Source organism: Syngnathus leptorhynchus, chromosome 1 (genome assembly GCF_054491065.1).
Source record: "Syngnathus leptorhynchus isolate UIUO chromosome 1, UIUO_Slep, whole genome shotgun sequence".
Classification (NCBI taxonomy): domain Eukaryota; kingdom Metazoa; phylum Chordata; class Actinopteri; order Syngnathiformes; family Syngnathidae; genus Syngnathus; species Syngnathus leptorhynchus.
The window spans coordinates 19,626,075-19,653,782 of record NC_141195.1 but is presented as its reverse complement, the minus strand read 5'-3'; the positions used below and the strand labels follow the sequence as shown (position 1 = coordinate 19,653,782).

Here is a 27,708-nt window from a genome sequence, read left to right as displayed (position 1 = left end):
GGGTGTTGATTATTGCAATATCAATATTATAGTGTTATTTAAAGCACCCAAAGAAGTGATATTTTTTATTATGTAATGAAAGATTTTTTTTCACGTGGCAAAATAACCAGGCTCAAATAGCTGAGACACAGTTGGATGCTACCATTAGTTTGAAAATTTCTCCATTACATTAAGATCACAGGGCATTTAGATTTGTGTTTTAATCCAAAAAATCTTACAAAAACAATTACAAGAAATGACCTGATTATTGAATTATGGAATGAAGTACAGAAAGGAAATCATTTTCAATTTTTCTCCATTTAAGTCACTATGTATGGAACAACACCATCAAAATACACCTTCAAACCCATTCAAAACATTCGGGCAACGTAGAAACATAAATCCATAAGCTCAGGGTGCCGAATAAAAGCAATAAAATGCCATTGGAACACGTTCAATATTTCTCAACCTTGCTTATGTAAGTAATACTGTGATGTCGTGCCAATGCAGAGAATAATAAAAAAAAAAAAACTTTCTCCGACATCACCCGAGAATGCCCATTTAGACTTTTACAATCAAAGAGGTGTGCTGCTCTTGCTTTTAGGAAAGTTAAGGGGGCTGCCAATGGCCTGCAGCTTCTCATTGAAAAGCAGACACACGGAGTGGTACGTGAAATTGGAAATTATTCTGTTGGGGTAATGCACATCCAACTTCTCCATTTGGCAAAACAAGACAAAGCACTTCCTTTCTTTCATGTCACTGGCAGAGCCCTATTGCAGGAGATCGAGACACAGCACCTGTAGAAATAGTAAATGTCCACAATGTCTCAATTTGTTTTTCACCAGATGTCTTCAAGAGCTTCCAAAGCTCTCCATATCTAGTGTCCTTTTTTTATTTATTTTATTTATTTATTATTTATTTTTATTTTATCCATTTATTTGATTGTTATATAAAGATGCCAGCAATGATTTTGTTTTTCTAGTTTGTTCATTGCATATATATATATATAGTTTTACCCAGCAAGACAATTTGAATGTGATGCTAGTTCAGTTAAATTGTCCTGTACAGGAAACTCGCTGTTAGTGTCAACATTTATGTTTAGTGTATAGTCTAAAATTGTTATTGTGCTTTACAATGAGGAAAGGTCTGTGTGAACTGTGCAGCACAACTCACAGAAGTTGTTGATGATTTCAGAGATTGACCCTCAAGGCGTCAGCAGTAGTAAAAGTTGTGATTGAAATCAGTAATAGCAAGTGGATGTGATATTGTAACTGAACATTCCACTGAAAAATAATCAAGTTGTTAAATATTTAATAAATTCCTATGAAGCCTTAGTTATAGACACATTTCTTCTGCATTGTTATTGTATGCCTCTCACAAAGAAACTTAGAACCAGAGTCATTCACTGTCTCACGTCTCTCATCTCAATATATTACTCTGTCAGTCAAGGGCTGCTGATTTTTATTTTTAGGTTGCTTGGACTGGATAATCATGCACAAGAGTGCCTACACGCCGAAGTGATCACAGTGTGGAGTCTGGCTTCAGAGTGAGGTTTACTGGAGCAGCTGCCACTGCTGCAGAGCGCAGTGGGAGATTGCTAAATTGACATGGGTGATGGGTTTGGAGGGACTCTACATTCCAAACAATGATGCCGCAGTTCTCATTTTATGGTTTTGCCTTGCATTGACACTTTGTTGTCATGCCAACAATTTTAGATTAGCAGATCACAAACAATATGCCAAGAATCTTTCAAGTTAGTAATAAAAAGAAAATCCTCATGCGTATCAAGGTTGTGGGTCCTTGGGCAAAATATTTCACCCACCGTTCCTCCAGTGCCAATCCCACTAGTTTAATGGTGTGATTGTTTGGTGGTGGTCGGAGGGGCCGTCGACACGAACTGTCAGCCTACCTAAGAGCTGTGGCTACTTAGGTAGCTTCCCACCACCAGAGTACCAATGTGGGACCGTATCAATAATGCATCTACTGTAAGCGCTTTGGGTACAAAATAGAAAAGAGCAAAATAAATCCAATGCGTTGTATTTTTTTAATGCACTATTGCATTAAAAAATATCAAGAGATGGCCATGCTCTTTTTACATCCAAGAGATTTAAACAAACCCCATCACTTCACACACTTTTGGGACAAAGACAGTTCGTTCTTTTTATTTTTCGAGAGAGAACTTTTATATTTTATGTAACACTTTTCATATGTTCAGTAAAAATTATTGTTTTGTAATGGCTCACATATTTTCCAGATTATCCAGATGAGTTTTCTCTGAAGTGGTAGATTAGCGTGTGCAGACATTGACTTCCTTTGTCACACTCAAAAGTGATGATTCTGTGTTCTTTTGCAAGTTTGTTTCTCTTGTCAACATTATTAAAAGTGACTGGACAGTATGAAGCAAATCTGCCTTTTTAAATGGCTTAGTGCAAATTTGTTTTGGGAAGGAAAGAGGAAGAAGAAGAAGAAAGCTGATTTGCATACAAGAGGGAGTGGAAGCAAGGTCACGGAGATAAACATGATGCTTTAGTGATTCTGTCAGGGACGTGGGAGACATATTGCAGGAAGTGGAGATTGTGACCGCCCCATGTGACTGATTGCAGTAGGACCTGTCAATAAGTTAATGTTCACTCAGAAGAGGAAAATTACTCATAAAAAAACAAACACATGTGAGATATGAGCAGCAATGTGAAAAATGGGCTGCCAAAATGGCAAAAACACAATGCATATGTGAGAGTGACATAAATACAGATGGGGTGATATGTGGTGCAACATACATAAAGATCAGACATCTAGTGGTCTGTTGGAAGAGTGAGTGATTGAGAAGATGAGGCGGAGGTGTGGAAAAGCAGCCATGATGAGATGAATTCGTCCAGGCAGAGAGATTGATGACTATGCTTCAGAGGGAAAACGAGAGATGGAGAACAGGGCCAGGGAGATAGCGGAAATGGGGGTGGAATCAGAAAGAAGTCCTCATGAAAAGAAGCTTCAAGCCCCTACAAGACAAGGCAAATTATTTTGCCTGATAAAATAACTAGCGGCTTTTATAACCACACCACCACCTGCCAGCAGGATGCTAACTAAGCACATTTCACACATCCAATATTTCTAATTGGATCTTTATGTCGTGTTTTGCTGCTCATCGCTGACTGTAAATTTCTACTGTGCGCCCTACAAAGAGTTCTCATCCTGCATCATCAGTTTCATGACGCAGGAATGGCTTAGAATTTGGATTCCATTAAGTATTGGCATATGTGACTGTCTGGTTTGTTTTGTTGTTATTAATGAAACAAATTGAGATGATCCTTCAGCCAAGTGATGGGGAGTGGGGGGGCTTTGAGAAATGATCTGCTCATAATCATAAACACATGTGAAAGTGTGGAGGTCATGTTATTGCTTAGGTTTGCTTGGCTTCTTATGTGGCACAAGATAATGACCCATATCACACTGCCAAAAGCAGTTCATCGAGGCGAGAAGTGGAAACGACTTGTTTGAGGTCAAAATGCTATTTAAGCATAGCATCACACGATGTAAAATGTTAAGTCTTATTCACTTCAGTCTATTTTAAGACTATTTTTTCTAATTATTTTCCTCACCAAATATGAAAGTAATTAATGCTATGTTCTAAGTTGTGTATCAAAGCTAGATGAAAATAAATGCTAAATGATCTCTTTATTCTCATTTTAGCAGAGTGTGTAACTGTACATCAAAACTGTTTGTGAACACACCAAAAATTAGTATTCGACCATGACCATTTCATATTTATTGCTTAAATTTATCCCCTCAAGGTCTGACTGTGTCCAATTAGAGCTGCAAATTTAAGAGTTGCTAAAATTACCGCAGCGGCGCCGGTCGAACAAAATGAAATGGCATCTCATTAAGGCGTGTGAAGTCAATATGCCCAGCCAAGTCTAAATTTGAGATTTAGTGGACTGAGAGTGACCATGTGAAACTTGAACTTGAACTCTAGGAGTGGAGCATAGGGGGGGGGGGGGGGGTGCAATCCAACCAGAAGATGAAGTGGATATTATTAATTTGCAATGTTAAACATTTACTTTGTCTGCCTCATCTCGCCAAATTCCCCAAGTGAGTGACTGTCATCTAAGTCCAGATCAACAGAGTCAGCTGAATGATAACTGCAAACAGATAGTGGAGCTGAGGCAAAGCCTACTACTTCATGGAGAGCTTCCATTTCTTTACGCCGCAGAGCATGTGATCAGAGGCAGTATTGTTTAAGTGACACCAGGGTTGGTGGGTGCCGTGCAAGTAGAGTAATCCCTCCTTTATTGCAGGAGTTATGAGCCAGACCACCCCCAAGATAGATGAAATCTGCCAAGTACCATCCAAATAGTCATGTCATGCAATGAAGCCACAAAAGGTGAACTGCGATATAGCCACTGGGGACCACTGTAGAATAATATACACATAATTAGGCCTATCCTTATAATGGTTAACATATGGCATTTCAATCTTGATGCTCATCATCTTCCTCTTACATAGTTCAAAATTTGGTTTCCACTGACCAGTCTATTTGTGTTATCCAATTTCAGATCCTGTCGAAGACACGCCCTAAGTGGTTCTGTGAGAGGCAATGGAACGCAATGACATGTTGACCATGATAAGATATCTCAGCGGATTTTCTTTTCAATCACACTAGACAGTAGAGAAGCTTATTATTTAGGATTGATGTCCCATGTGGCAGGGGCGGCCCCAACATGCACCGTCCAATCTGAGACATCCCATGTCAGCCTGGTCATAGAGTTTCCAATGCTGCCGCCACCTGTAAAGCCAACAAAGTAAACAGAGATGCCTTCTAAGGTCTCCTGTTTGTACTTGCTGACAGTGGTTTGCTGGGCCAGTGCTCTCTGGTATTTGAGCGTGACCCGCCCATCCACTTCCTATGTGGGCCAGCTGAACATCCCGATTCGCAAGGCACCCAAGATGAGTAAGAACACCACCTTCGGTAACTACCGCACTCGGTCTCTGAATCCGCATGACTTTGACTACCTCATCAATGATGCCAAGAAGTGTGAGACGGAGACCCCTTTTCTCGTGATCCTGATAAGCACCACCCACAAGGAATTTGATGCACGGCAGGCCATAAGAGAGACGTGGGGTGACGAAAGTACATTTCCTGACGTGCGTGTGGTCACGCTCTTCTTGTTGGGTCGCAGCACGGACGCTGTCCTTAACCACATGGTGGAGCAGGAGAGCCAGATCTTTCACGACATTGTCGTTGAGGATTTTATCGACTCTTACCACAACCTGACTCTCAAGACGCTAATGGGCATGCGCTGGGTGGCCACCTTCTGCTCTAAAGCCCAATATGTTCTCAAAACAGACAGTGACATCTTTGTCAATATGGAGAACCTCATCTACAACCTCCTCAAGCCCAGCACCAAGCCCAGGAGGAGATATTTCACAGGCTACGTCATTAACGGCGGACCAATCAGAGACATGCGGAGCAAGTGGTACATGCCGAGAGACTTGTACCCAGATAGCAAGTATCCACCATTCTGCTCTGGCACTGGCTACGTGTTCTCTGCAGATGTAGCCGAGCTCATCTACCAAACTTCACTACATACCAGGCTGCTACATCTGGAGGACGTGTATGTGGGAGTGTGTCTGCGTAAACTGGGGATCCACCCCTTCCAAAACAGCGGTTTCAACCACTGGAAAATGGCTTACAGCCTCTGCCGCTATCGACGAGTGGTCACCGTTCATCAGATCTCCCCTGAAGAGATGCATCGCATTTGGAACGACATGACCAGCAAGAAACATCTTAAATGTTAGCAGGACTCCTCCAGCCTCACTCTGTGAGTCGGGGAGCTATTGATTGACCTTCTATCTATCTATCACTTCTTCAACATCGGCAAACAATGTACAGCACAAAGCACTGCGCTGAAAGGAAAGTATTGACAAACCATTCAGGGCTCTGACGTTACACGAAAGAAGAAGAAGGGCTTTGTCCAAATACTGATTGCTTTGCCGGGAGTTTCTTTAGCACAACGCCAAACATGCCTGTCTGTAACCTCAATTTTGTCAAGTGTTTTTATGTGCATCCAACCTTGCACACTCGCTTGTCCGGAAGTGGTGGGCATCATGCCTTTCTTTTTAATCACCAGGAGTATTAACTGTCATCAGTGACCAGTGATTGGATCAATACCGACACATGTCATTCAAGTGACTGCGTTTGCCATTTGGGTTGAACTCAAGTTCTACTGAATGTATGTGTATCTTCTGGTTGGACTAAAGCCAAGTTTCCACCAGGTTCCATCAGTTCATGGCAGGTTATGTTGGTCTGTCAACCAGTTCACAGATGGCAATACAACCACTTACGTAAACATATCAGTTAGATTGACAAAAGGGTGCCAAAACAATACCACTATAAGGATTAATTATTTTTGTACCTGTCGCAACCTTTGTGAAAATTAAAGTAAACCAAAAAAAAAAACACTGCTTGGTGGAAACGGGCTTTGGCAACGCAGCAGCAGGCCTTGTATTTGGTACCACGATAACTTTACAGTAAAATGGTTAAATCACTCCATTCGGGGAAAATGATGTATCAACAACCCATTTGCCGATGTATGTTGTATAATATTTAAGCATATTTTCTTACAGATCCACCTATCTTTTTATTGGTTGTCAAGAAGAAGAGAATTTGCTGCTTGTATTAGTAGTGAATAGTATTTCTTTTGTTGTGTACTGTGCAGCTATTTGTCTCAGGCAGTGCAAAGGATTTGTGTGTATGTTTACCTGAACATGAATGAAAGTCATTGAACGTGTACTGAAAAACCCTTACTGTTTGAGGTTTTTAGAGTAAATAAAACCCTTTTATAAGATTTTATATTTGCATTTGTTGGATTTGATTTACAGAATGACGAAAGGTTTAATATAAGGGCAGGATTCTGTAGAAATATGTGTCATTAATTATTTATGATTATTATTCATAATTGTTATTTGTCGGACCAACACACCACGGGTATCTTTAGAACATCACACGTAATTTTGCCCACACAGCAGCAGTGATAATAAAGCTGTTGTGTCTTTGACCTTCTTTCGTTAATTTTCTGTAAGTATTTATGACATGCAAAACTGTCCTCATCTTCCTTACGCTGGATGATAAAGCCACCACAAATCACAGTTTCTTGTGGAAGCTCGTTGGAACAACATCACGACATTCCTTCATCAAAGCACAGTTTTGATCCGCTTAGTTTATTTGGAGAGTGGTTAAAATCCAGATTCTATTTACAATGACTAATAATAATTCTATTCAGTATATGGTCTATTTGTTATTTGGGGAACTTGCTGGGAGGATTCTCAGAATGGCATCAATGAACTTTATGTCTTCTAGGGTTTATTCTTATTATTTTTGCATTCCTTCGATCAATCACTCCTTCATCTGACTCTCATAAAATGAAAAGCAAGTGAATATTCATTGGCTTCTGTGAAAAAAATATAACGAGCAATGCAGAGTGATAGACAACTGGGACACTCCCTTTTTTCAAACAAGGCCTTGGTTTTGAAGCATAGGATGCTTATGGCACGGGTAGACCTTGTTTCGCATTGTACCCTAATTAGACTCTGCAAAGACTGCAGGGCTTTTTTAATCCTGCATAATCTTCCTTCATCTCCTAAAAAGCACAATGTTAGAGCGCAGATTTTGATACTCTTTTATTCACATTCTTTCACCAGATCTTTGCCAACCTTTTTGTTTTTTGGGCACAAATGGATTATACTTCTACAGTTTAAAGAACATTTGGAAGTGCTCTGAATTGCCAGATAATGCTGTCAAACTATCTTCAGCCTGGAAAAGCAGTCTCATGTTATATCCAAGAGTGATCACTGCTAGGTGAGAGAGCTCCTCTGTTTTTGTTTTTTTCTTTCCAGCATATGCGATCATATTCATGATTATCTCCAGGCCAAGAAGGAAGCCTTTCATCCATGCATAAGTGGTGAATACACATATAGAACACACAGATTCGAGGCCACCTTTTTGGCATCCATTATTTTAAGTATTATTATTTTGTGTGTTTATGTGTAATGCCAGCACGGTTGTGCATGTAATTAGTGTGTCTTTCCCACAATCTGAGGTTCCAGGATCGAATCCTGTGCTTGTGAGGGTAGTCTCACCTCATCTAACGTTTCAAAAACATGCAGTTTAAGTTAATTGGAAATAATAACTTGTACATGGACCTACATCTGAGAGTGAATCTCAATACTCGGAACAAGCTCCAGCTCACCAATGACTCTGAACAGAATAAATTGTATCGAAAATGCATGGATACTGTATACTTCAGTTTTAAAATGTGCCAAATTCGAATCTTATACTATAAAGTCATTTGAGAGTATTATGAGTGATAGGAATGCACCAAAATCTGGACCCCGAATAATTCAGAACAAGGAAATGAGCAATCATTAAATCACAAACATATGGACACACAAGAAAATAACACTGCCCAATAAACAAAAAGCAATGGCAACAAAAAGTCAACGAGGTGACAACAAATACAACAAAACAAAATGCGACCTACTCAACATTAGAAACAACTGAAACGGAAAGGAAAGTAGCACTTAATACAGCAGAACTAATCTTATATATATGTATACTAGCAACAAACAGCAAAAGGAGGAAAAACATTGACGGTAAGGAGGTACAGAAGAATCGATCTAGCACCTCCCTCCGACTTCATCTGATGTTAACTACTCAACCACATTAATGGCGAAGAGATGCACCACCAATATACATCAGAGCCATTAAAAACACAAGGTACAAACACAGAAACACAAAAGATCCTCATTTGTTTTGTGTATTAATCGAATGAGGTGGAGCGAGCAGTTCATTTTACTCTCATCTCTCTCATAAATGTATTTATGAGCCAATTTTAACTGTATTTCCTCCCCTCTGCTTTTATTCATACCACCGGGTCTAAGAAATCTTCAACCAGCGCATCTGCAAAATCCTCAGCCGATGCTTCTGAGAGGCCGTCTGGCGCCACGCTGTCAACATAGAACACTTTGATTGCAGAAACTATTTCAGGAAGAACTTCCTGTAATGTGTGATTTCTTGTTGTTGTTTGACAGAGTGTACCTATTTTCTAGTGTTTCTTTGACATTATTCTTCGCAAACGTGAACAAGAGCTGCTTTGTGAGAAGAGCATGCGGGGATGTTCAGTCGCTTGTGCCTCGCCTGCACAGTACGGGTTGAATCTTCTGGAAAAGGCACACTCTCTGAACACTGTAACAAAATATACATGGAATACATACGTAAATAGAGTGTGTTGGCTGTAGCACTGCTTTCTAGTCAAGTGTGTTGATCAACCAGAGCCACATAAATTCCAGGCATGCACAGATTGACTGAATGTATTAGATTTCAGATGGTTTATTTAGAGAGGGAAAAATCTGAACCTTGCTTGGCCAAGAAGGAGTGCCTACGCAAGTTGTACTAGTACCTGATATATGCTTGGAACCCCCAGGTAATGATGGGCAAATGAAGCTTCAAGATGATCCATGAACCCATTGTTGTGTTTACTTAGACCTCTAGATGGCACTCTCTGTTCACCGAAGAGCTGACTTGCCATTTCTTCAAACCCTCATTTTAAACCTACATTGCCATCTAGAGGAGCCAAAGAATACAACAACTGGTTCATGAAGCTTCATTTTCCCATCACTACCCCCAGGTGTCAGGCCAGATAACTGATTTTGGAGTACTTGCAGCTTTTTCGAGGATTTTTTTCCCCCACATTTCTCCCCAATCAGTAGAGAACATATATTGAATGTTTATCAGATTTCTCAAAATTTGGGGGGGTTTGTAAAAGCCGTTTTTGTTTGTCTTGCAAGACCCCCTGAGGTAGCTATCGCCCACTACTGCCAGGATGTTAAATGTTTCCGATTTAATGATTAATACTAAAAGAGTTCTTTGTCTTTATTTTTTTTAACGATGCCATAGTTAAGAAAAATCAGGAAGAATCACACCCTAAAGCTTCCTTCAGTCCCTTTTCCACGGTGATGTGTAAGATAAATGATAATCACATTTAATGGAGGATGTGACAGTACTGATCTGATGGAAGATAATCACAGGATGCCATAAATGATGTCAAGAGACTCGTTTTAGGCTTCTTTATGGTCATAATAACCCTTACCTTGTCAGTTTCTACAACGTAAGTCAAAAATATCCGCACAAACATTTTATCTGGACAAGATGACTCACATGTACATTTGGAAATAATGCAAGGCAAGTTTATTTGCATGTACAAGACAATTCAAAGTGTGTTACACAAAACATGTAAAAAATGAAGCAAAATATGAAGACAAAGTCATAATTCAATCATTTAGAATAAAAAGACTAACATGATTAAAAGCAAGCATCGATCTATATCAGATCTAAAATAGGGAAATAAAACATGGGAATTAAAATAAGGAGGATTAAAATGAAAATAAAGGATAGATTCATGAGAATGATGCAGTAAACAAGCGATGATTTAAATGATCTGACGGTTGGAGCAGAGTTTGTTCCACAGGTGAGGCGCATGGTAACTGAATTCTGCTTCAATATATTCGGTTCTGGGGACACATTGTCGACCTGTCCCAGACAACCCAAGGGTTCTGGATGCTTCATAGGGAACTAATACTATGCGATCTTGATGCTTTCCAAAAAAAAATCAGACACCATGTCATTAGCAAGACACAGTACTTTAGTGTTCTTTCTGCTACATAGATGTTTGTTTCCAAATAAGGTTTTATGGACTGTTATCAGTCTTTGTGGCCCAGAAGCTGATCTCAGTTGATGAGAAGGTCCACTTTCATGCCAGCTGAAAAGAATGTGAGCAAAGCCAGACCTGAGCAGCTGGCATCTACACACAGGGCAGGAGATCTCACGCTCATCAGGTTGCACAAAGGTTGAATGATGTAAGAATCAAGTCCAAGTCTTCCTCGTGGATTAATACAGACGCACGCACATTCGAGCATAATCACGATAGAACGTATTCTCTCGATCGATGATCTCACCTTGGGGATTTCTAGCAGAAGAGTCAGCTGAGATGAGGAAAGATTCTAGCGTTCCGCTTCTACTTTCCCATGTGAAGCTTGCCTCATCTCATTATGCACTTTGAGCTTCGTAGTGCGAAGACTGCAACTCAGCAAAGTTCTCCAAGAAATGACTTTAATCTGGCCGGCTTTCAATTCACATGTGCTACGCGTTATGATAGCTAGGTGGGAATTTGCTGGAGTCTCATCTGAAATTCATTTTGACTTTAGAACCTTAAACTTTCCGATGTTTTTAAGACATGTTAATTCCAATTTCAAATCACAGGTTACACCTTAATATTCAGTCGTAGGTCTAAATATTCAACTGGCACAAAAGCCATTTTGTGTCATTACATTAGATTACTGACTGATTGTTTGACAAGCATGCATAATATAATTGTGCACAAAGTGAATATATTATGATTTCTCACTTAGTTTTAGTGCACTTAATATACTCTTGGTTCATCTCTTGCGTAGATGAAAATATTTTCATCGAGTTTTTGTTAACAAAAGACTAGTCTGAGTCCTCACTTCATTTCGGTGTTCGGCATTTGAACAGGCACAGTGACAGTGGACCATAGCACAGTATTCACATGTGGTTTCTGACTCAATTGAAAATAGTGGTTCTCTTTATCTCTGTAAAATATGCTGAACCACTTCTCACTCTCACAACCATGAGCAATGTGTCACCCAGCCTCTGGCGTCGCACGGCACAAAGTCAGAGTGTCCTATCGCGGAATCAATTTTGGAGGAGAAGTGGCAAGATGAGATTGCATCTGAAGAATGCTAATCCACCCCAGAGTCCACGTCCGCAGATGTCAACATTAAAGACTCAATTTCCCAGAGGTCAGTGTAGCTTGATCACATATTACCACTAACTGATGGAGTATTTCTGACATCTGCACTCTAGACAGCATCAACACGCTAAGCGTGCAGTCGAGAATCGGGAGGTCACGTATTCTCGACTGGGTTAAATATCTGACTTCTGAAGTAGCCCTGCTACTGCTTCAACTGTGTATTTGTGCTTTGGTTTAAAATTGTAAAAGAGAATGTTTGAATCATCTTTCATTTGAAATTCCTGCAATGTTACCTTGGACATTTGCCACGGCTCACTGTATAACGTTAACATTTTATTTGGACTGTTTATATATTTATTTGGATATAAAAAATGATTCATTTAGTGATGTATGTGCTATGAAAAGTAATACAACAGTATACAACAGTTCTCACTTATATGTTTGTGTTTTCAGAGAGATTTTCTCATTCACAATCACCATTTATGATCAGTCGTTTATAATCTCACTGTAATGGACTCCATCTTCCCTGTGACCCTGAATGTGATACTTGCTTTAAGAAAAGAAAGAAAAGGTATGTTTCGCTGTTTTTCATTCATATTATGTTCTAATCTTTTTGAGTGTACTGTGCATGGATATTTCCCAGGTGACTAACTCGCTTGTTAGATTCTGGTAATACCGAACAAAACAAACATAAGATGACAGAAGTCTCAAAAGAGCACAGCAAATCCTCAGTATAACAGGGTATTTCCACACAAATAAATACACTTTAATAGTGAAAAGATTCAAGTTACTTCTTGATGTTCCATCAGCTTGTACGTGGCCTCATCACCTCAGACAAACACTCTACTCATCTGTTTCCAATTGTTTACACTCTTAGAGCCATTAGCTGATTGGTGCTCCAGTGGTGACCAGCTTGTAATAAGCACCCTTCAGGGCCATAAGATGGTCATGTGTTCCCTTCTCAATCACGTAGCCTCGGGACATGACAGCGATGATGTCGGAGTTCTGAATGGTGGATAGGCGATGGGCGATAACGATGCAGGTCCTGCCCTCTCGGGCTTTGTCCAGAGCCGCTTGCACCGTCTGTGGCGGTCAAGACGAGTATACAAAATTACACGGGGGAAAAGAAATCATTGACATGCAAGCGGCACAATAATAGCGATTTGACAATCACGCCTTGATTACTGAGAGCCCGCAGCTTCAGTGCCCACATTGGCAGATCCACAACATGTATAAATGTATACAACATCGCTATCAGCCGAGAGGAAGAATAATGACATTAATGATGTCAATAATGAACAGCTCTTCTTGTTGCCTACCACAAGAGAATATCAAGCAGCTGTGTAGAATGCAAATTCATTTGCGGGACTTGCCTTCTCACTCTCAGTGTCTAGAGCAGAAGTTGCTTCATCCAGAAGCAGGATCTTGGGATCACGTATGATTGCCCTAGCAATAGCAATGCGCTGTTTCTGGCCACGAGACAACTGAGAACCCTGGGCACCCACGTTGGTGTCGTATTTCTGAGGAGGAAAATAATATGCTGAGATCAATATCGATACCAAACATGGTCTTTGTTCTTCAGTTACAGATGTTCCATCAAGCAAGAGCACTTTTAGCTTTGCCGAGGTTTTTCCCCTCTATCACCTCTAAAGTCAGCAAGTCACCAAAATGAGGAGCAGTTTAATAAGTACAGTACAGTATCTACAAAATGGAATCTGCTCTAATACGATCACCGTAAATTACAATGTCTGTGCTATGAATCGTTTGATCATTCCTTAATCCTTAATATAAGCATAATATAGGCGTGACGAAACCAAGATGACTCAGTCCGTAAGCTCAGGCGTCTCACTCTCCAGTTCCATTCGGTGAGTCATTTATTCATGTTTCGTACCGCTTATCCTCAGGTGGGTCGCGGGCAGACCAAAGAAAAATGCAATGGCCACGTCTCACCGGGCTGGTAAACTGTCACATGCATCTCGATTGATTACGATGAATCGGCTTCTGAGAAATGTGACCAAACCCGCTCCGAATGTGGGAGTTTGGGATCAAATTTGAAATGGCATTGAGATGTCCCACTTCAGACAACATTCTCGTTTTGTTACAAATTCTTATTATTCTGCCTCCACCCTTTTCTTTTTTAAATCTAAGAATCCATTGGTTTTCTATTTCACCTCTGCTATTTACATTATTTCTTGAGCGAAAAGAATATCCGAAATCAAAACAAATCAGGCGCCTGAATGTCTGAGTATATTGTTCGATTTTTTGGGTCGATTTCCATTCATTACAAAACCTTACAAAAATGTGTTTGACTCAGAACCATTTCCTCAACAATGGTCCAGTGATGATCCATTTTTAAACATTTTCATCATGTGTGAAGGTTGTGAGAAAAAAATGAAGGCAAAAACACTGATGAAATGAAAACAAAAACCTCTTTGTGTAGCTACGCAACTTAACGCGTAAGTCTTAGCGCATCCCTTTCTGTCATCGATTGAGCGATATTATTTCTGCCTGTTTTTCTGCCTTCTAGTTTGTTTTCCCTCACTAATTGACGCACTTTAACATTCAGACAAACTTGTTTAGCCTCCATGTCGTTTTCTCCACATTCTCTCCTTCTGCAAACATGAACCCACCTCAGGTAGAGACATGACAAAGTCATGGAGCTGGGATTTTTGGGCAGCTGAGATGACCTCGTCCACGCTGATGTTCCGTGAGTTGTCGCCATACTTGATGTTTTCCAAGATGCTGCAGTCAAACAAGATTGGCTCCTGGGACACAATGCCAATCCTGGATCGCAGAAAAGGCACGTTGACGCGAGTCGAATCGCGACCATCAATCAGCTGCAAGAGGCAATTGATTTCACCATTAGTAGGAGCCAGTGTTATAATCAAAGAGTAGACATACAATTTATTTAATGAGCTTTAACGTAATGTCCCTTCTAACTGTGTGATTTCTCTTCTAAAGCTCCCAGAATCAGGTCCGTGAGTTCCCAAGGCACTTCCAGCTCCATTAAGACCTTTAACATCCTGGCAGTGATTTTTCTCTGACAGGAGTCAATGTGCAATCAAGATAAGTGCTCCCATGACAGTCAGAGCAAAATTGTCTGCTTAAAGATGCGCCAAATTTGGACATTTAAAAATACAAACGCCCGACATGTTAAATGTCCAGCTGTCAGGTTTCTCAATGACACTTTAAAATTTATTCCATTGTGACATGTTTGACATTTTCTAAAAGGTCATCATCATCTTCTTCGACAATGCCATGCTGACTGCCATAAATTCCAAACTCGGTTTTGTCGGGTTAACTAAAGAGACATTAGCAGGCACACGATTTGCAGGAGTAAAAAATGATGACTGACAGAAAGTGATAAAAAAAATACACAACAGATTTTTGATAGTTAAAATGTTTGCGGAATTTTGACATAGCTAGGTGTTTCTTGTACAGCAATATCAATTGGCATTTTTGTTTGTAGTTTTTGATATGTCATTGTAAAAATTGAAAAAAAAAGTCTTTCTTCAGTTTTGTTGAATAGGATGTAGGAAAGTATGCAGTTCAATATTGTGAAATCCGCATCCACTTCACTCACCACTTTGCCTTTATCAGGGTCATAAAACCTTTCCAGAAGCTGCACACTTGTGCTCTTCCCACAGCCGCTGCTACCCACAAAGGCCAACGTCTGCCCGGGCTTCACTGCCACATTCAACCCATTGAGGACCTGGATGTCTGGTCGGGTTGGGTAAGTGAACTTGCAGTCAATGAACTCAATGTTCCCTTGAAAGTTATCCTGGTAGAGAAGGATAGGGGTGGGCCAAACAAAAGAGGTGCAAAGGTTTAGTTTTGTTTTGGGAATACAATCTTTGCTATACTTGTTGACTGACATTGTCTGCAAGAGGATCATTTAAGACTATTTTGAGTTTCACCTCTGCCTTGCGGTAAAACATAAAGTTGCGGGATTACTTTGGTCACAGTTTATTCGCAGCACTGCTTTAATAGTACAAACTTGGATGTATTTTGGCATGCCGCTGTGAATAAGAATTGCGCTGTAAATGATAATGACGGATTTGACGGTGCTCCTGGGAATCCTCAAACTACTTTTTGTTTTTTAGCCCAACTCTGACAAGTAGTTCTTAAATTTGGCCCTGACTTGTTTGGAATGTCTGTTGGTTCTCAGAGGCTATATTCGGTTGTTGCAACCTCTGGGGGATTTTGAAAAGGTGTGTATCTATGGAGAGAGCATATCACATTTAGTTTATTTCACTCATTATTTGAGTTTTGAAGGTAAATGGTGACATCACAACGTGAGGTATATGTACAGACCAATTTTGTTTGCCTTTTTTTATTTTGTATTTTACTATATGTATTTCTGATTTCTCTTCAAAACTGTGTTTGGAGCCGTTTTTTTTACATTAGAATCGTCTTAATCCTCTAATGTCAGCCTCTCAACGTGAATTATTTAATAATTTTCATAGTCATTAATAAAACCAAATTATTTTATCTCTGTTTTTACTTCAGAAAAAAAAAAAAGAGTAACTGAATCACTTTGGTGAGAACAAAATTAATTTCTCTTGTGTGATATTGATTTATGGTTTCATGTTTTAATCAGCTAAACAAGACATAATGAACGGGTAAATGGGTAAAATTGTTGTGTGATATACTTTCATGCAAAATGAAAGGAAAATATGATTATTCCATAATCGATTCTAAAAATATTCAACAGTGACAGCCCTAGGGTCAATCAAAACTAAGAATTTGCTGCAATAAAATGAAGTTAATAAGTATAGTTTTTGCAATTATCTTTCATTAAGATAATCCTATAATTAAGGATTGCCCCCCCCCCCCCCACACACACACACACACACACAGTCCAAGTAGCGTGCCATCATAGCACATAATCTACATCATAATATGTGGCAACATACCCATTTATCTCCTTTGTCACTGTACACGCTAATCTTGGGCACTCGGTCCAACAGCTGGAAGAAGCGTGCTGCTGAAATCTTGGCCTTGGCATAGTCGGGGGTGTAAGATGAAGCTCTGCCCAGGGCTGTGCCGCTTGTCACGATGGCAGAAATGACCCTACACACATGATGCAACAATTGCTCATTTTCCACAAAGGAAAGAAGAGTACAGGGTTTTTCAGTGTGTGTAACCTTCAGCCCCTTGTTAGAGAACATAAAACAGCTGAGGCTTCTCTTGTCTCCTCTTATCGTGGGAAATAAAAAAATTATCAATTCAATGGGGCTGAAGTTAGCTTTGCGGGTTGTTTTTCTGTATTTTTTATTTTTTTTGGGGCTGATGCACCTGCTCTGAAATTCTCTGCTGCATCGCAATTGAGACGCAGCTCACACTTTGGAAACAACTGGGATGGTTTATCTACCATTATGTCAAAGGTGGCTGGTTTATGTCACGTACCTGAACACCAAGCTGAAATGGAGTCCCTCTTGGCGTACCAAGTATCCCCCAAACCGATAAGAGGCAGAGTTGGTTAGAAAGACAACACACTGGGCGAAACCATAACAAGCCCCGTAGACGTTAGCCTTCTTCTGGGCTGCCTTGTAAGGAGCATCCAGCTGCGCAATATACGTGTCCACAAAATTCCTCTCCTTTCCAAGACCAGCTATGGTGCGAATGTTATTGAGGGCTTCACCTGAAATCTGTAAAGTGCAGAAAAGGGAAGATGGATTACAGCCAATTTGTGACTTTTCAATTTGAGATCATTGACCATTTGTGTTATGCAATGTAAAGTAACTGGATGGTGACCTGTCCAGCAGCCTCCATAGCTTGTTTGTCTTGTTTGGCAAATCCAGTGAGCATCTTGGCCTGGAAACCACCTGACAAAGCGATGAAGGGCAGGAAGCATAGAATGAGCAGCGTGAGCTTCCAGCTGAAGTAGAAGGACATGAGGATGGCCACACCAATGTTGGTCAGAGAGTTGACGATCATGCCGATCTGGGAGCCGGTGGCCTTTAAAAAGAAGTACGTATGTGCAGCTTTGTGAGTCATTATCTATTGTATTGACTTTTTCTCTCCACATAACTTTGAGTTGACTCCACTCCAAATATACTGCAACAGAGAACCTAATTCTAATTATTTCAATTAAATTTTCGTGGGTTGACACCAATAGATTAAGATGTCTTTACATCTGTATCTAACATCAGGTCATTCTAATGATGGGAAACTCAGCTCGGCTTCATAAAGACTATCCAATGATCATGAAATTCTGACCAAACCATGAAGGTGTGCAAGTGTATATTTAGTCAATGAAATGTACACACAGCAGTACATATCTTATGTTAACTTCTTTTTACACTCCTGAGGACTGATAATGAAGCTTTATGATGTCAGTTTGACCACTTAATTTGCTTTGGTGAGAATTGTTTTGAAAACTGTACAAACAGGAGGTCAACCAGTATTGGATTGTGCTCAACCTTAGTGGTTGTACATGAAACGTTCAGCTTTTTGTAGCATAATCATTGTACGCTTGACTCTTATCTCGAAATAACACTGGTAATTCATTAGGCTGAGATGTCTCTGTTTGCTGTTGTTATTTTGTTCATGCCTCACCCCTTGAACTTGCGAGGCATCTGTCGCCAGGCGTGTGGTCAGAGCTCCTGGGCTATTTTTGTGATCATCAAACCAGCTAATCTCCTGGCCAAGCATGGCATGAAAGCCCAGACGACGTAACCGTCGGGTGAGCAGTTCCCCAGATTTGGAGAAGGCATAGCCCTGGAATTTGCACAATCAATTAATCAATCAATCAATCAATCAATCATGAGTGTTAGTTTTGGTCTTTTGTGACTTTTTCCAGTCTTGAAGTAGAATGGACTCCTACAAAGTTTCTTTACCTGCAGCATTTGAGTGAAGAAAGAGACAACGCCGATCATGACAAAGAACAGGCAGATACTATCAATCTCCTTCCTTTGAGCTATGGGATCTGTAACTGAGAAAGTCTGCACACACGCAAAAGACAAACAATTGACCACTTGCCCTTTTCTCCCCAAGAAATATTTCCATCATTCTAAGAGTGGTGGAGAGCAGTGTTCCCCAACCCTGGCCCGCGGCACACCTTCCTGTGTCTTCCTTTCCTTCTGCACCAAAGTCCCATTGTTTTTATACCGGTTGTGCCATTTTGGGGGTTTTAATTTATCCACCACAACTTAAAAGCTGGTTTGTGAAAATATTGTCTGACAACAATGCGGTCCGTGGTGCTAAAAAGGTTGGGGACAACTGCTGGAGAGGACAATTTTTATCTTTACAGTTTGAACCTAATTGTAACCTCACCGCCAATATTTGACTGAATAGAAGTGAGTAGACGGGGTTGACTCCTCCATTCACAGCTGCCCCCAAAGATCCAAAAAGCATGTAAGGCCACTCGGGCAAGTTGTACTTCAAGATCCTGGCAACTGGTGCTGGCTCCACTGGCTCCTCCTCTTCCTCCTCTTGAATTGCATTCTGAATATTCAGCATCACCATGTGAGGAAAACGATGGTAGTTGTGGAGAAAAGCGAATGCACTAAATGGCCTTCACACCACACCTTGGATTTGTCTGCTTGAGATATAGCGTAGGCTGTGGTGCCCAGCTCTCCAGCAATGGAAACAGAGGAATCTGGAATCAAGTTGGAAAGCTGGGATCGGGATCTCTGGCGGATGGAGGCTCTGTCAAACAAGCGTGTACAGGCAAAAAAGAATAAAACATTAATGGGTACATTTTATTCGACCTACTGTTTCGTTTTGTGGTTTTTGCTTAAGATCTAAAAGGCTTTCTGCTGACCTCAGCTGAACTTGAATTGTAAATATAAAGTTCAGATGTAGAGGTTCATTTGTCTTTGTGTGTGCCGTGTAGCAGTTTGCACAATCAGCAGCGTGCACTCTAATGGCAATGAGGTAGTAGACCCTTTATTTTGAATACACATCATTTCTGTCGTGTTGACAACCGCTTAACTCAAAAGTCAACAGCAAATCAAGTCAATAAAATTAGCCTGAAAGAGGAAAGAAGAGACTTTAATTACCCAGATAATAAATATTATTATGCAGAACCATTTTTTGCTAATTATCAAGTTACTTTCTGGTTCGAGAATGATCCAAAACATTAGAATTAGTGGAGGGTTGTTTTATCATTCTGGATCAGAAGCAAACAGTTTTCCTGGAATTGAATGGTTTCTCGCATGCGCATGTGCCACCTTTCCACTGAGCTTCCTAGAACTCAGTCACAAAGTTTTTGCGTAATCCTGTTACAATGACTTTCACACTGAGAGATAATCATCCAATTTAGATGTACAGTCAGGACTGTGCAGTTGGATACGATACGGCATTTAATTAGGACCATCAATGGGTTTGAATGTGTGTTCAAATCTCGAGTGTGAATTGTGGCCTCTGTGTCCGTTGAGTGACCAAAGGTGTACCCCATCTTGCGTCCAAAATTGTTTCGGATCAACTTCTTCTTTCCTGTGTATCTGAACAAGGTACAAATAGGACAGGTGATTGTGTTGTGGTACCTCATACTGGCCCGGTAGCTTCCGGCTCTAGACAGGCTGAGCTTCTCTTGTGCGTCTTCATTTTCAGCCACTGAGAGGAATAAGTGTTGTAAGTGGATGTAAAACATCTTTGTGGGAATCAGTAAGTCTAGAACCTACTTTGGCGAGCTTTTTCGTTCAGGGCTTTGTCTCCTTGGCTCTGTAAGGTGACAAGGGTGAAGTAGACGCCTTTCCTGTCCAGCAGCTCGCTGTGCTTGCCCCTCTCAACAGCCTGGCCGTGCTCAAAGCCCACAATCACGTCAGCGTTCTTTATAGTGGACAGCCGGTGGGCAATGGAGATGGTGGTCCGTCCCATGCGCACCTTCAGCATCAACGATCAAACTCATGCATTTTAGGGCAGAGAAAAAGCTGCGGTGGTCAAAAGAACAGCCTCAATTTCCAGAAGCACAAGTTGCAATGATTGCACTTTGGATGATTTATCAATTTTTTAATGACTGTGTGGCAGTTAGTAACGAGTTTCAATGTGTTGTATTTTTTTCCCTTTTAATTACATTTCCCAATCACGTTCTACGGATTAAAAATGTAGAATATTCAAGGTTTGCATATTTATTTTCTGAGCTAAACTGAACCATATCCAACAACCCTGTGATTTCTCATTCTTATTTGTAGAAATACAGTTGTAGTAAAAATTGGCGATCCATAAACTGATTGATTGACTCTTTCTCTGAATCTTCTGAACTCCTGTTTTGATGCCAATTCCGTCACCTTGAGCAAAACGGTGAATTGAGTAGAGACGTACTTTATCTAAGGCCTCTTGTACCACGGCTTCACTCTCGTTGTCCAAGGCAGAGGTGGCCATGTCAAGCAGCAGGATGCGAGGGTTCCTGACCAGTGCCCGGGCAATTGCGATACGCTGCTTCTGACCGCCACTCATCTGACCACCGCCCTCTCCTACTAGCGTGTCAAATTTCTGTCAAATCATAAGAAGTGAGGTTTTAACATCATGCAAGCTCTTCAAATGTTTATCAGCTCTCCACCTGTGGCAGGTCCATTATAAAATTGTACGCGTTGGCTTCTTTGGCCGCAGTGATGATGTCCTCCATTGAGACGGCAGGTCGACCGTAGCGTATATTCTCAGCAATGGTGGTGGCGAACAGCACGGGTTCCTGCTCCACGATGCCAATGAGCGAACGCAACCATTGGATGTTCAGCCCACGAATGTCATGGCCATCCAGGGTAACCTGGGATGCAGACAGCAGTTAGTCGAACTAAAATTGATTATGGTGCTAAAGTACATTGCTGCTGTTATCTGTTGGGTTTTTTTGCCTCAACCCCAGAGTTATTTTTCAAATGACAAGAACAAAGGTGAAGAGAAAAGCAATCTTCAGTCCCTGAATGCATCAATAGCAGAATCTAGTTGTGTCTTGATCCTACCATGCCCTCTTTGGGGTCATAGAAGCGCTGAATAAGTTGGACAGCTGTGCTTTTCCCGGCGCCGCTCGCTCCGACAAAAGCTGTGGTTTCGCCTGACTTCACTATGACACTGAGCCGGTCCAAGATCTGAACAAAAGATAGCACAGCAGCACAGTCAGCAGTATAAACTTTGTATTGTAATTACAAAAAAAAAAAAAAGAGTTAAATACCTTAACTTCCGGTCGGGAAGGGTAATGGAAAGTCACATTATGAAATTCAATGTCACCTTTGACTCTATCAAGTTTATATCCTGCCTCAGATAAACAGTCAATCTCAGGCTCCTGAAGAAGTAAAGAAAAATAAAATAAAAGTTAAAACCAAAATAGATCAACTTTGATGGATATCAATATTAGACCAGAAACATTTCTTACTCTTTCAATGGTTTCAAAAATGATGGTGGCAGCTCCACGGCCTGCGGCAAATGCTTCCAGACATGGCGATGCCTGTCCCAAATTCATAGCTGCTATCAGAACACCAAAGAATACCTGGCAAGGAAAAAAAGGCCCAAGACATTATAATACTATCTATGCAAAGTGAAAATAATGATGAATTTCATTTTCTAAAGTGTCTGTCCTCCGCCAATTGCCTAAAACATCTGAGTAAGATAAAGACTCATCTACAGTTTTGCCGAGAAAAGAGCAAACCTCATCATAGTACTGTAGCAGATATTAAAATTTAATAAGACCTTAGGGGAAATGTAATGACCCATTACAGGAATGGGCAACTTTTGTGGCGTAATGTTTTATCCATTTCCCTCGAGGGCCAATAATGGGAAAGGGCCTATTTTTTTAATGAGCCACGTAGGAAAAATATAGGTTGTACACGATGAATAATTATGACTTGAAATTAATTACAAGCATTCATGCATTACATGAATTTCATTTAAAAATGCAAATCCATATTGCTTCGATTCATGAATTCACTTGAGTGACCACACTAAATGAATTTTAAATTGCTCATCATGTGCTTCAAATAAAGTTTAAACAGCTCGAATCAATATAGGTAAGAGGATACCTCATTATCTTTGGATTTTCTTGTTCCATCATTAATGTCTTTGCAAGCTGTTTCCTATTACAGTAGATCAATTTATCTTCCCGAGTGTGTGGTATTGTGGTGCGACTCATCTAAAAACATTACGGGTTAATTGCGACACCAGGCAACTTGACAACGAGCAATCGTTTAAAGTAGTCATGAAACACCGACATATGGGATGGGTTCTACAATGCAATTTTCCTTCAAACCTCACTGGAACTGCATTCGATACAGCGGAGAGTGACCAACAATGAGCAGTTATTAACATTTCTTTCTGTATATGTCGGTAACGGCCAAGAACTTTCACTGTAATGTATTTCTACTCGAGGGTGGAGGTGACTCGTAAAAATGTCTGTGAATATTTTCATATGTTGGCATGGGGGAGGTGTTACCTGCAAAAGGGTTCCTGGTGAGTATTCTTCCGTGTCCACGACAAGACTGGAACCATACCAAAAAGCCAGGCCGTAGCACAGGAAGATAATCAGCCACATGTATCCGGTGAAAAAGCCCATGATCAAACCCTTTCTGATCCCCCAGCGTTGTGCTGACACAAGATTCTTGTCATACCTGGAGGAAACAAGAGCAATTTATTATCTATAAACTGAAAATAAAACATCCATCCTTAATGTTTGGATTGAGCTTGTCCTCCTTAGAGACCTGGATGAGATGGAAAACGTTCCCTGCTGACCTAGATGAAGTACAGCAACCTTTAGTTCCATTCGCATATCAGTCACATTACTGCTATTTGCATAGTGTGAACGGATTCCGCTCCTCTCTCAACTCCACTGCATGTATGATCACAAGAAGCCCATTTTGCCATCATTCCTACAGCAACTTCACTCACTCCAGGTCCAAATTTAAATTCAATTCAAGTGGCTTTTTAACAGGCCATTCATAACCTTGCCCCTCCATACCTCTCTGCCCTCCCCCACATCACCACTCCATTGCACACCCTCAGAACCTCCTACGTGCCCAATACCATAAGGAGCTAGACCTTCGGGCACTCTTTACTCTGCAATTCACTCTCTCTCACCACGACCAAATCCAAACTCAAAACCCTCCTATTCAAAAGTGCCTAATCAATTAAACTGCCCCATATTTGTATTTGTTGTATTCATTCTGTATGATTCTGTTTCTACTGTTCTTTTATTGATCGACAAGTGTTCTTAAGTTTCTCCAAAGGTGCTTACAAATAAAATGTATGGTAATGATAATTGTTGTTATTATTATAGAGCGGATAGAAAGAAATTGAGCTTGTATGCAAATGGTTCAACTGATAAAAAAAACATGACCGCAGAAATTGTTGCATTTACATTTTGGTTTCAAAATATATCTTACATACCGTTGCACTTCTTTATTCTCTCCGCCAAAAGCAGCCACAGTTCTGATTGAGGAGAGGACTTCGTCTGCGATGGCTCCAGCTTTAGCATAGGCCTGCAGCTCCATGCCTGTTAGTTTAGCCACAAACTGTACAAGCAAAGAAGTCAGGTGATGTTGAGCCAAGCCTTTCCGCAAATCTCTGCGGTACATTTCACTTCAATACAGTACGGTTTGAAAAGGCGAACTTAGAGCTTTGTGATCCCATTGCAGCGTGTGCATGGTGGTAACAGTCCTCTATGATTCTCTGCCAAAAAGATCTGTCTATTTTCTCTATTTCCAAATTCAAACATAAGGATGCCAAAAAAGGGTTATGTTACTGTAACAAAATATAACAGCTTTATATCATGAACATGCAAAACATCAATCACATTCATTTGAAACTAAACATGTAGCGCAAGTTAAGACGGAGAGTCTCACCAGTGCCATGAGGCCAGCTCCAACACCAATGAGTGGACTTGCTGCCACAATCACAAGCGTTAACTTCCATCCTTTCACAAAGCCGATGCAGAAACCGCACACGAATGTGGTGAAACGCTGCATAAAAATGGCCACTTGGTCTGCAATGGCGTCATTGATCTTGTTGATGTCACTGGATTGTCACAGTCATGATATGATACAGTCAGCATACACTGTGGATACCCCCATTTGATTTCAAAATCCTACCACTACGACCAACTTACTCAGACATGCGTGTATTCAGCTCTCCCACCGAGGTGCAGTCAAACCAGCCAATCTCCATCCTCATCACTTTGCTGAAGTAGATTTTTCGGATGAGCTGGATCTGCTTGGCAGCAGCAGTGACCCATAGAGAGATCTGTCCCACAAGGTTGTTGGATGTAAGACAGGTGAGAGTGTAAGAACAGACTCCAAAAAAAAATACTACTTCCATCACCAATGTTATTCAAGAAGGATGTTACACTTATTGTTTTTGTTCTTTGTTTGTAAACATTTTTCCTGTTATGAGTTTTTTTTCCACACACAAAACACACGAAAATCAAAGTGTAGAATGTCCGCCTAAACTTACTCAGACCATGTCTAAATACTGGCGCAGCTGGTGTAATGCATGTTGGTAAATTAGATCGAGGTACAAGCAGATCCATTCTGATTATTACAGTTTTTAAACTATGCTGCTGGCTGGCACAGCTATTCTGGGAGCTCATGAGTGGGGGGAAGGGGGGGGGGGTTCTCCAGCTGCCCTCATAGTGGCACAGACACAATATTTGTGATCTCTTCCCAAGGCAGCTTTATATTATCTGCCCATTTAGGTCTGCATACGGTTTCATATAAACGTACTTTATGCACTTTGACCTCTCAGAGGAAAAAATCTGTTTCTTGGGAACGATGCAGTTAGCTCTGCTATTTTGAGACGGCGTGTATGACTGGTGCACTGCATTTACTAAAAGGAACGAGAGGAGTTGTTCTGTTTGCACATGAGTAAAGTTTCCTGTGTACACGCCCACAACGGCGTAAACCTCCTTTTTTATGAATTTTTTTTGCACACCCACCACATAAAATTTAGGACAATGGAGCTCTACGTTTATTAAAATGGACCAAATTGTGCTGGTGTGAAAGTGGTACTGACGTAAGGTTAAGTTACCAACCTGAAAGTATCCCAAAATGAAGACAGCTGCTCCAATTCCAACATAGTAGAATGCAAATTTGGTCATTTCATATTCGATGTCAAGAATCCTGAAAATCAACATGCAGGCAAGACATGTATTGCGCACAAGCGTTTGATCAAAAAGCTAACCTCGTCAACGTACCCGCATGACCTGCCCGTCGACGATGAGAAGTTTCCCCACTCTGTAGAGTTGATAGCGCTCCAGTTTGACAAGAACACGCCTATTAATGTATCAGTGTAGTTCTTTGTCAATTGAATGGTATTGTTCACGCACTCTTTCCGATCGTCTTTGAGCTCATTCAGCTCAATGTCGTATTCAATGAAGGTGTCAGTGAGCAGGCCGAACACCAGCAGCATAAGGGGCTGGGCTGAACCGTGCAGCACGGCGCATATGCTCCCCATCACCATCATCAGCACTTCCTTGCAAGTGGCAAAACGAAACTGGATAAATACAGCAAAGAGTTTGTTTGCATTAGCGAGGGCTGCATGGACCAACACTGATTGGCTAAATTAGGAATAACAACATGTCTTTTTACCAGCTGAAAGAAGCCAACTCGAATTGCAGGTTGCTCCTTGCTCTCCTGCCTTCTGTTTGAAAGAAAACTCGACTATATCATTTGTAATTATCACTGTGATGAAATTGCAGGGCCTCTACTAAACTACTCACTTCTCCTTCTCTTTAGAAGTTGACATGGTCCTGCGTGGAAAGAAATAATCAGATCAAAAATAACCAATGTTCAGTCCTTTGTAAGAACCTTTTTGAATCAATTAAAACCTACCGCTGAACTTTACATTATGGCATTGCCACACAGATACATTCATATCATATCATACATTCGTATTATGTCCTGCTGAGTCATTAAGTAAACTAAGTAAATAATGGATGCCCCCCAAAATGTGAGATTTACAAAGCTTGACACTATCCAAGAGATGTTAATTTAAAAATATGCTCAGGATTGTTTTTGTGTAATTGGAAGGAAAGTACATCAGTACTACATCATATTGAGTGGTCTATTATTAGGTACGCGGAGCGAAATAATAGAAACTTGTCACACCATCAGCACCATCAGCTCACATTTTTTTGTCCATAATAGTGTGGCTCGTAATCTATGTTCAAATAAAACAAAATTTAAAGTAGCAGAAAAATAAACACAATTAGTAAAAAAATAAAAGGCACACCATAAAAATCAATTATAATACGTACATGTAGGTGGCAGCTGGTTCTGTAAAACAAAAAATGCGTTATAATTTGATTGAGATTCGACTGAAATCCTCTTCCGTGACCGGATTTGATTTACCTTCGCCCGTAATGTCATAGCTGTGATTCTCCTGCCCAAGCTTTTTAATACTTTGCAATTTCACTGATCCGGATGGCATATTGGATCATCTCAAGAAAGTAAAGCAAAAGAAAAAAAAGAATCAAATCCAACTATGAGAAAATCATGACTCAAAAGTGTAAAAGAAGAATAGACATTTACCAATATGTGTCCTTTCTCTTCCTTTTGAGAATTTATCATGGGTCCCAACAACTGGAGTCAGGTCAAAGGATCCTTCAGATCTTTTACGCTTAAGTCCTTCACTGTGTCATCCAACCTTAAAGTCCCACCAATACTATAGTGTCAGTTGTGGCCGAACGCCACTTGTATATAGGAAGAGGACAACCTGTGGACCTTGGAAAGGCTTCACGTGCAGTTATTGAGGAGGGTTGGGCTTAGTTGGTACTCGGGAGGGTCATGGTGTTTTCTTTGAGGGTAAGTGTCCGGTCGGTTTGTGTCCGCTGTTGTCGAGGTCAATGACCGCTCGTGTAACCATTCCACCTGGGGAGGCCGTCGCGCTTATCGTTATAGAATTCACTTGTTTGTCTGTGTAGGCACATAATATTTTTCGTACAATATAACATTTTTGCAAATATATTAGTTCATTCTTGTAG

At 40.6% G+C, this 27,708-nt stretch overlaps 2 protein-coding genes across 3 annotated transcripts in view; one reads left to right on the top strand and one right to left on the bottom strand.

Annotated features, from left to right (window-relative positions):
- The window catches only part of LOC147062546 (beta-1,3-galactosyltransferase 1-like), a 51,575-nt gene extending 44,772 nt beyond the window's left edge, over positions 1-6,803 (top strand). Inside the window, exons 4-5 of one of the 2 annotated variants that reach the window (XM_085912857.1) lie at positions 4,272-4,357; positions 4,530-6,803. In XM_085912857.1, coding sequence (XP_085768983.1) covers positions 4,786-5,772 — 987 coding nt within the window. In that variant the 5' untranslated portion in view covers positions 4,272-4,357; positions 4,530-4,785 and the 3' untranslated portion in view covers positions 5,773-6,803. The remainder of the gene's footprint in view (positions 1-4,271; positions 4,358-4,529) is intronic. The other variant, XM_085912848.1, reaches the window with a different exon arrangement.
- A 5,742-nt stretch (positions 6,804-12,545) lies between these two features.
- LOC147062545 (bile salt export pump-like) lies at positions 12,546-27,429 on the bottom strand. The gene is made up of 29 exons (XM_085910182.1): positions 27,257-27,429; positions 27,077-27,165; positions 26,983-27,001; positions 26,446-26,475; positions 26,315-26,366; positions 25,921-26,219; positions 25,759-25,846; positions 24,838-24,971; positions 24,575-24,746; positions 24,120-24,244; positions 23,170-23,344; positions 22,117-22,230; positions 21,916-22,026; positions 21,707-21,832; positions 21,310-21,513; positions 21,072-21,242; positions 20,432-20,633; positions 20,294-20,363; positions 19,334-19,454; positions 19,080-19,250; positions 18,644-18,748; positions 18,363-18,524; positions 17,559-17,762; positions 17,211-17,452; positions 16,718-16,874; positions 15,385-15,582; positions 14,432-14,638; positions 13,175-13,321; positions 12,546-12,884 (listed from the first exon to the last, which is right to left on the bottom strand). Exons 2-29 carry the CDS (start codon positions 27,153-27,155, stop codon positions 12,684-12,686), a joined length of 4,086 nt encoding a protein of 1,361 aa, XP_085766308.1. The 5' UTR covers positions 27,156-27,165; positions 27,257-27,429; the 3' UTR covers positions 12,546-12,683.
- Positions 27,430-27,708: the final 279 nt, after the last annotated feature.

Bases quoted from the DNA above. Each gene is read 5' to 3' on its own strand.
- LOC147062545 (XM_085910182.1), bottom strand. From the start codon at position 27,155: ATGCCATCCGGATCAGTGAAATTGCAAAGTATTAAAAAGCTTGGGCAG. The intron at 14,639-15,384 runs GTGAGTGAAGTG...TGCCTCTTGCAG, and splicing joins ACCCTGATAAAGGCAAAGTG to CTGATTGATGGTCGCGATTC. The intron at 12,885-13,174 runs GCAAGTCCCGCA...TGACCGCCACAG, and splicing joins TAGACACTGAGAGTGAGAAG to ACGGTGCAAGCGGCTCTGGA.